Source organism: Drosophila rhopaloa, unplaced genomic scaffold (assembly GCF_018152115.1).
Source record: "Drosophila rhopaloa isolate 14029-0021.01 unplaced genomic scaffold, ASM1815211v1 contig_3, whole genome shotgun sequence".
NCBI lineage: Eukaryota > Metazoa > Arthropoda > Insecta > Diptera > Drosophilidae > Drosophila > Drosophila rhopaloa.
Window position 1 is genome coordinate 13,715,439 of NW_025335123.1, and position 9,519 is coordinate 13,724,957.

The following is a 9,519-nucleotide window of genomic DNA, read 5'->3' on the forward strand; positions in this document are numbered from 1 at the left end:
TTAGTGAAAAAAAACCGCAGAATGCAAAACTAAAACTGAACCCAACAATGAAAATCATCAACTAAGCATGAAATGCATTTAAAAATTAAATACAACAAATACATATTTATATATATATATAGATGTACATGTCTATTTGTATGGCCAGGATAGCGAAAATATGAAAATATAGCCCCGATAACAGAATCGAAAACCGTAACAGAGCAACACCAAATACGAAGAATTTGAAGATAGAAATCCGAGGAAAAACCCGAATAACCCAAAGTGAAAAGTGAAGCGACTTAGCAACGCCTCCCGAAGAAACACCCGAAAATCAACTTCCAACATTTTTATTGATATACACTAAAATTTAGACATGTAAGGCGATTTCATCGATACCAAAATCTAATCTAAGTCGAGAATTCATGCAAATTAGCGAATATGAAACTTCAATTTAGTGCGTAAGCATCGGAAAATAAATGCGACAGATTATGCAAATAAATAGGCGAAAAAAACACAGGCCAAAAAGCGTTAAAAAACCATAAATTAATACAAAAAATAGTTGGTCGCCTGAGGCAAAAAACACGGTAAGCGGTGCAAGCAGAACATCGACAGCTTCCAAGCAGTGCATCTCAAGCAGTCGAGGGACTTTTTACCAGCAGTTGTCAAAATGAAAATTGCTTTAGATTTAAACGAAAAGAAACAAAAGAAAAACAAATGTTGAATGATTTGCAAATTCACGAAATTAGTTTTAAATAAAACAACAATAAGGAGGAGACAAAAAATATACGTAGCCGCTTTGTCAGACGGAATGCGCCCAAACCAAACTAAGTAACTAAGTAAACTAAAACAAAAACAAAAATCGCAAGAATATTTAAATCAATTTTGTGCATAAGAAAAATCGATAGCCGTTATGCATATATATATGTAAGTAAACTATATATATATATGTGTGTGCAAGAACAAGATCACGATTCAAAACAGAAATCTAAACTCAACCTCAAACTTAATTAATTATTATAAATTTGATTGTGTATGCTAATTATTATTGTCTATAGCGTATCTTACAAATATTATATATACTTTTTGTACAAATCAAAGGGAAGCACCTATTTATGCATTACCCAGCGATGGTACTTATCGAATTAGTTAACCATATACCGCATACCCATGAACTTACCTTACTTTAAATATGCTTACTTAATCACATTTCGATATTGTATTCGTAGCCCCTGAGTAGAACTATTTCAATTTATTTGTACGCCCTCCAAGTCACACAATCCACAACCCAGAACCCAGAACCGCCCAGCAGCTAAAAAGTGCTCTAACTTAGTGTATTGCATACATATAAGTAATATGTATTAGAGGCCTGCATGAATCTGGAGATGTTTCGATCAGAGCCGCAGAAAATTTGTATTATTACATCGCACATACGAAGAAAGCGGGAATTCTTTCAATTTAAATAAAAAATAATGGGCAGAAATTAAATTTCTATATATAAAATGTTTAAAGCCGAACACTGGCACTCAATATTTAGAATTTGAACACCTAATTAATTTAAACCATTTCCTAAAGATTAATAACATTAAAATCCTTGCGAAAAAAGAAACCCATTTTAAAACTTTTCCCTAAAAAATGATCTTCTTATTCCAATTCTTATGAATAATTCGAATATTTCATCATTGAATAGGTTTAAATAATGCGAAAAAGATTCTAACAAAAAGAATAATTAAATTTATTAAATAATAATACTGAACTAAAAGCACTGTGGATTCGTGCAGGTCTCTTTTGATAAATCTCAATGGATAGGCCATATTTGTATGTATTTACCATAATATAGCTAACTAACACAGACACAAGCAGATCACACACTTACATCCACTCACACAATGAAGAATATGATACTGAGGTGACACAAATTTAGACGCATATTATTATATAACTTATATTGCAAAACAAAAGCGATAAGATGAAAACGTAAATTTTACTATACTCGTACATATAAATTATATGAATGTATGTAAATTATTATTATATTTGTATTTTATTGTATGTATTAGTTTTTGTTCCACGCTCTTTTGCTCTTTCATAAACAAAAAGAAAAAAAAAAACATAAAATCGAAATCCAAACGAAACTCGATAACAAAAACTAAAACAAAACAACAAAAAGCCGGCAAGCAATGGTATACAAAATAAAATAAAAATATGACAAAAGAAAATCCACAAAAAAATGAAATAAAATTGAATGAAAAATTTACCAAAAATCAAGTTGTTTTAATTCCGCAGTTATTTGGCAATCAAACGCATCGGTTGCAGTTACCATTATTTATTCACTACATATGTAAGTGTGGTTGGTTAAGTGGAATAAATATCATAAATATCTGACATCTACAGCATCAAAACATTACACATTTATAAATATCTGTATCATTTGTATCTTTATGAAATAGCTAAAAAAAAATGGTTCGTTAAGGTACACGGGAGTACGTATGTTGCAGTCCTCATAGGATTGGCATTTAAACATCATATCATATAATAAAATACTTCACACAGTATTTCGTATTAAAATCGTTTGGGGAACCTGTAAATTCTTGACACTTGATTCGCACAATTACTCTGGATATGGCATAAATAGTTTTCAGATTCATCAGGGATTCCTGTATGAAACCTAAATACTTGGAAGAGAAATCCTCTACGCAGGACTCACTAAATATACATGAATAACAATTTATATGGCTTATATAAACATTAAAGTTGCTATCGTAATTTTTTTTTTTGGATATACAATATTTATTTAAAGTAATATATATTTTTAATTGATAAAAAAAACTTGGCAAGCTTAGAAACTTGTTAATTTCGCGCAAGCACAAAATGTTCGAAATTAAACATTTGATTCTTCTAGAAAATATTTTGTGAACTTCGGTTAAAACAAATGTTTAATATTTGACAGTATTTTAAATTTTTTTTAGAACTCGGATATATTTTAAATTAACATACGACTAGATTTTTTTAAGTTTTGCAATTGTCTGACTAGAACTTTGTGGTCAGAACTGTGACTTATAATTTCGTTTTGTAATACATTTCCCATTTTATCATTCTTAAAGAAAATAATGCTTATAAGAACACTTTCGTTATTTTAAGAAGAATTAATGCTATTAAAGTCTCTAGCCATTAGAAAAAATTAAAATTTGTTTCAAAAGTCAAAGGAAAATTTGTTTTTAAAATATCAAACATAAAAGTTGATTTCACTTATAAATTAAATTAATTTGAATTAAAGTCAAAACGGTTAATATTGAAAACACCAATGAAATTGTAGTCACATTCTGTTGAAGTTAAAAAGTATTAAAAAAGTTTTAAATAATATTAGAACTATTTTTCCTCGTCTTTAAAAATAGTGTTGCCAATGAAAATATTTTAATTACTATTTTATATTAACGAAAATATATATTTGGCATTTCGAGTGTTTAAGCATTATCATTTTAGTGAAAATAATTTCTTTGGCTTTCCAAAAAAAAGGATTTCTAATGAAAATATATTTGCATTATGTTTTTTAGGCTAATGAAAATGCACGGAACTCTGTTCAAAATCTTTGCTCGGCGATGCGGTCAACATTTCGATCGACCCTCGCTGGGTACGCCTTAAACGCCCAGCTCGCGGCTGGGCGTGGTCGTGGCCATCTGCCCGGTATTACTCCCCGCGGGGGGTGCGGTCACCAGGCGTGGCAGCCACTTGTTCAGCAGCGTGCGGATGGCGAAGGTGACGTCATGGTTGGCGAAGCAGAACAGGAAGCTGACCACCAGTCCCTGCAGACTGACCAGGACGACGGAGAGCAGCTGGTAGAAGCGGTCCAGCCGGGTGCCCGCATCGGGGCGGTAGGGGAGCAGGAAGTGCTGCAGGCCGAACAGCGGCACCAGGATAATGGTCGCCCGCACCGCCTTCCGGATCGCCAGCGGGGCGGGCTGGGCGGACTGGGGGTGCAGCTTCCGCACGATCACCCGCAGCACGTTGATCAGGAAAACTGGTATAATTAGATAATGGGATAATGCGTTAGCTCTTCCACAACATTTCGTATATGCATATTATATTACTAAAGCTGGCCAGCAGCGACAGGGTTATGGGCACCGAGAAGATCCACAGGTAGAGACTGTCATTTATCCAGCAGCTGAAAGATGATCAACTAGTTAGTTGAATGCAGAGTTTAGGGGAACAAGTTTTTTTAAGCATGAAAAGCTATAGGTCTGAGTTATTATTTGGATTGGAGTAATTTTGCATTCATTTTGGAGTTCATTTTGGAGTTCATTTTGGAGTTCATTTTGGAGTTCATTTTGGAGATCATTTTGGAGTTCATTTTAAATTTATTTTTGAGTCAATTTTGTCTTTTTTGGTTTTTATTATTAAAGTGATTTTATTATTATTAACTATTTTTGAGAATATTTGTTAAAACTTTTGGAGCAATTGGATTACTTCTGAAGTAATATTTAAGGACTTTTGACGAAATACTTCTATAACTTAAAGAAGGCGCCAAGGAACGTAATATCCATAAGTCAAATTTATAATTCGAAAAGATCCCTCAAGAGTTTCCTTTACGGCACATTACTTTACCAATTTGACCTGATATGAAAGTGGCATTCATCGTAAAGCTATTTTTTTGATTTTTTCCTTTTAATAATCGGCATTAACATCTTTTCTTTGAACGTTGGTGAATTTGCTTATGCATTTTTATGGTCTAAGTTTTAAGTTTTCTAAACTTTCGACGAATTGTAGAAATGTGACTTAGAACTTGAACTTCGAAAGTCTATATCTTGAGCAATTGAATCTTGAGCAGTAATTTTAATGGAGTAGAGTTTCAACTTGAAAGTTAAATATTTACATTAATTAAATTTGAGTTAAGGTAATGCAAGTGCATTTTTTTGTCTAAAAATTTAAACTATGCCCAGTATGATCTTTAAATGAATTTAGAATTTGGAAAATGTTCTTATTAAATTATTTTTTGATATTTTCACAATTGTTGTTAACAACGTAAGTAAAGTTAGAAGAAAATGTAGACCTTGGATTATGCAAGCTAATGATGACTACGTAACGAAAGCAATCACGTTGAATTTATTACGATTTATGAATGCTTGTATAAGATTCTACTTATCGGACTGCATAGAGCTCATGTGGGAACCTTATTCACAGCCACTCACTGTTTATTATCCGGGCTGGTGAAGTGCCTGGCCAATCCGTAGACGACGGCAATGGGAATCGGCGATAGCCAGCTGATGACGATGAACCAGCGCATCACAATCGTGTCCTTGACAAAGACCTGGTGGCAAAAAAGTTAAACAAAAAGTCAGTTGCCGGACACTCCTCACGTCTCAACTTGACAGAGACGGAAATCATTTGGCCAAAGTTGCGATTTTCACTCAGACGAGTTGGTAGGGGAAAATCCAATGCCTGAGTTGCGGCTGCAGCAAATCACATCTGTCATGCACAGAACTCGGCCATAAGGAATGCTGACTTACAGGGCAGTTACGGGGATTTGCATGGCCATGTGCAAGGAGCAAAGGATAACTTGGAGCCGACTTCGACCGACTTACCACAACGAGCACCAGGTGCAGATGCAGACCCTCACAGAACATCCAGAAGTAGTTGACCAGCATGAAATAGTGCACCACCAGATGCAGGCCACTGCACCAGAGCTGGAATTTCGGGGTAAGGTGGTTAGGCAATTGGCAACACTCGGAAAAAATCAGCCATTAACAATAAAGTTATTTTTGGAAATTCATTAAATTATGTACATTGGTTTTAGAATAGGAACATTAGGCTGTCCAATAACAGCTAACTTTAAATATAAATAAATTGTATCTTATTTTTTGATTTTTTCTAATTTTGGAGAATTGTTGAAGTAACGTTGGTGAAATGTAAGCATAATGGTAAAACATTGTTGGAACATTGTTTGTTTTTAATTGATGTAAATTTTAAATACTGAAGGAGAATTGTTGAAATTCTGTGTGCAGTTAAAGAGCGGAAATATTGTTGGAGTATTGTTGAATACTTTTTAAGTTGTTGGAGTTCTGTTGGAGTAATACCAAAAACCTGTTGAAGCCCTGCTGTAGTACTGCTAGATTTCTTTTAGCATGTTTGTATCTTTATTTTGTTTATCAATCTTCGATTCAGTTGAAAATCGGTAACAATTTCAGTGTGATATGGTAATTATCCTGTTTGTCTTGCACTGTTCAGCTTACCGGATTCTCGGCTATGGTTTCGTTTCGCTCCACCACCAGGCGGTACCACAGAATCCAGGCCACGCAGGTGCAGGCCAGCGAGGCGAACAGGTGAACATGGATCCGAATGCGGGTGCAGCGCAGGGATCTGCGTATCGGTATCAGTATCAGTATCAGAGTCAGGATAAGAGATAAAAGGACCCCCGTACGGAGCGGGGACAAACACTTACTTGAAGCCCAAGAAGATAATAATCGATATGAGCAGGGCCAGCAGGGAAAGGGCGTAGCCCTTCACGTACAGCTCGTTGATGAACTGGCGAAACTGCAGTGGCAACTTTCTTGATTAATGCCCCAGTTCCCCCATGACGCCACCAGAGCACTTACCTCCAGGTCCTCGTAGTCCACGCAGTTGGTGTAATTGGACCAGGTCTGATTGCTCACCGGATGACGGAACCAGGAGCCGTTCTCCAGGCAGCTATGAATGCAAAAAGCTTACCATAATTGTGACTGAATATGTTTCGAGTGGGGAGGGGGGGGAGTTGTTCAGACAAAGTGCCTGACAATGCAAAAATATATTCAACATGGCCAAGACGCAACCGAGCCCAGCTGGTGTGTAAAGTGAGATGAAAATTGCCCCGCTCGAAAGTGCACTCGATGCGAGAAACACGAAGTATGGAAATTTTTTAAACACTTTATGAAATCACTGTTTGCTGATATTTTTTTATATCGTGGGAGTTGTGTAAAGCTATAAAATCGTTAGCAGTTTTTGAAATTTTGTTGAACCAAAGCTATAGGAGAGGTTAAGCAAGGTTGGTGTTTTGTTGAATCACTGTTAAAGTGTTGGTGTAGTTTCAAAGCAATGTGCATTAATTTTGGAGTAACATTAGTTTACATAACAAAAAAATGGAACGTTACTTTTAGTTGTATTGTAAATATTTCAACTTAAAATACAATATACAAAAGCAAAGAAGGTTTTTACCATTATTTCCATTGCATTAAAAAAGCAAATTATATTTTTTGGTGCATTTCCATAATTTGTTTTACAATCGATAGAATTCAGAGAACAATTTGGCATGTTATTATATGTGGACTTTTCCCAAAAATATGTGGCGAATATTTGCATATGGGTCAGAATATTTCTTTAGAAATTTGAGTTGATTACAATCGTTGTTACTTGGTTAAATAAATATTGCAATATTAAATTGTAAATAAGATGAAAAAAATCTGTATTTTCGCTTGGCAGACCATTTCGATTTGTGAAATGTTTATTCGAATTGGAACCATGCAGTGAATGAAAATCGATCCATTCCCCGAGGGCGTAATATTCAGTCATTTTGGGCATTTAACTCACGTCTTGTGGGCCAGAAACTTGCTGTTGAATCCCTCGACGAATTCGGGACAATATTGACTCAGCACGGTGCCGGCGGGAGTGCGGGGCCAGCAGAGATATCCGTCGAAGTTCAAAGGGCAGAAGAGCCGCTGCTGCGGCCGCTGATTTGTGGCCATCGTTGCACTGAGCACGGTGGCCATCAGCTCCTCCTTCTCCGCCAGCTCCTCGTCCACGTTCCGCATGTCAATGGCGCCCTCGTTCAGCACGGCGTCCTCCAGATATCGCGGCACCGGGCTGAAGCTCTCCGGTAAGTCCAAGTCATAGTCTATGCACAGCGAGAAATGCCAATATAATTGGGTTACTTATCATAACTTATAACTCATAACTTATACGAAATCACGTGGACACTTAAGTCTTTGAAATGCATAAATAATTGGTGCATAACAAATCAGTTCTCTAAATTTAATATTAATAAAACTGATTAGGCTATGATTAAAACAAATATATGCATCGTAATAGTAAAAACATTTTAATGATAATTACCACTCACTGACAAACGCAATCACAATCAAAATAAATGTAAAAACATGGTAACGGGTTGTATTTATAATGCTTACATTTTTTGAAATTTATAAATAATATTTAAAAAATTAGTTTAATATAAAAAAAAGTTATTATTAAAAATAATATATTAAATAATTACTTTATATCTAATAGTAAGTCAATTGCATTCCTTCAATTCCCCTATAAATCAATATATGTGAATAAAAAACAAACACATTTAGTAATGGCCCGGGGAAAATGATTTGTTATGCATTTAAAGTTTAAATTTGCTAAGAGAAAAGCCAATTCAACAACTTGTTTATATTCGTTTGTATATATTATATTTTAATACTACAAATAGAATCTGATGGGTCGTAATTAAATTTAAATTTCTTGTATGTGCCTGCTTTACTTTTTATTTGCTGTGTGCACATTGGCATGTGGAAAATCACGTATACGCCCTGTGGCCGCCACTCACCTGTTGCTGCCCCAAGTGAAACTGATGGGTCGTCCGCATCGTATGTGTCATTCTGGTATCGGTACACGCACTCGGCATACAAATGCTTTAAAAATATGCGCAGATTATCCTGCGTTTGGGATTGGGTTGCCGTTTCCACATTTTCCGGCACTGAATCTGAAGCGACTGTCCCCATCGTGGGTATGTCAAAGTGGGTAACTCTTGCCATGGTTTAATGCACTGGAAGAAATAGTATAAAGTCTGATATTAAATACAAATATTCGTTATAGTTCAGGGCAAGGTAGTATTAGAATGGAATTCTCACTATTACAAAAATCTTAAGTCATTTGTTTGCATTTTAGATAACAAATTCTGATCAAGCTTGAATATTATTTAAATTATGTAAAATAATAATGATAATGATAATAATAATAATAATAATAATGATAATAATAATAATAATAATGATAATAATAATAATAATGCTGAATTCTTTTGGTATTGAACAGACTTTTTGTTATTGCAATAACTATTCTTGGTTTTAAAAATTTGTTTGTCTTTTAATTTTTTCCCTAAAACTAGAGGCGATTAGCAAAGAAGCTATACATTTATTATGGAAACAATTTGTAGGGAATCGCAGCAAAATAAAATTTAAATTAATTTTAATTTAATTTAAAAATAAATAAGTTTATAATTATGTGAAAAATTGGTATTTATTTCTCTCAGTGTTTCGCGTGTAACGAAGGGAATTCGAGTCGCTTGTGGCTGCCCATTCGTGTGTGCATTTCTAATTTGGTTAGGCTTCAAAGAGTTGTCTGAGTTGTGTTGATATCTGTGTGCGGGGAAGCCAGTGTGCCGAAGGAAATATTATATATGATGTCCCTGGGTCGTCCTGTGACCCAACCATCAATATTGGAGGGCCAACCTCCACCCGAGTGCACACCTTGTCATATGTTGTAAATCAGTTTATTGTCTTATTAATGGTGGCGCTTAACTGTGGCACT

At 35.0% G+C, this 9,519-nt stretch overlaps 1 protein-coding gene across 1 annotated transcript; it reads right to left on the minus strand.

The window, feature by feature from the left end:
- Nucleotides 1-3,617: 3,617 nt before the first annotated feature.
- Nucleotides 3,618-8,711, minus strand: LOC108049001 (calcitonin gene-related peptide type 1 receptor). The gene is made up of 9 exons (XM_017129985.1): nucleotides 8,537-8,711; nucleotides 7,537-7,840; nucleotides 6,570-6,660; nucleotides 6,416-6,507; nucleotides 6,207-6,333; nucleotides 5,559-5,660; nucleotides 5,166-5,284; nucleotides 4,068-4,141; nucleotides 3,618-3,997 (listed from the first exon to the last, which is right to left on the minus strand). Exons 1-9 carry the CDS (start codon nucleotides 8,709-8,711, stop codon nucleotides 3,618-3,620), a joined length of 1,464 nt encoding a protein of 487 aa, XP_016985474.1.
- Nucleotides 8,712-9,519: the final 808 nt, after the last annotated feature.

Excerpts from the sequence above, each read along its gene's own strand:
- LOC108049001 (XM_017129985.1), bottom strand. The coding sequence starts at position 8,711 with ATGGGGACAGTCGCTTCAGATTCAGTGCCGGAAAATGTGGAAACGGCA. Across the intron at positions 6,661-7,536 it reads AAGTTTCTGGCCCACAAGAC|CTGCCTGGAGAACGGCTCCT; the intron begins GTGAGTTAAATG and ends TTGCATTCATAG. Across the intron at positions 3,998-4,067 it reads GTCGCTGCTGGCCAGCTTTA|TTTTCCTGATCAACGTGCTG; the intron begins GTAATATAATAT and ends TAATTATACCAG.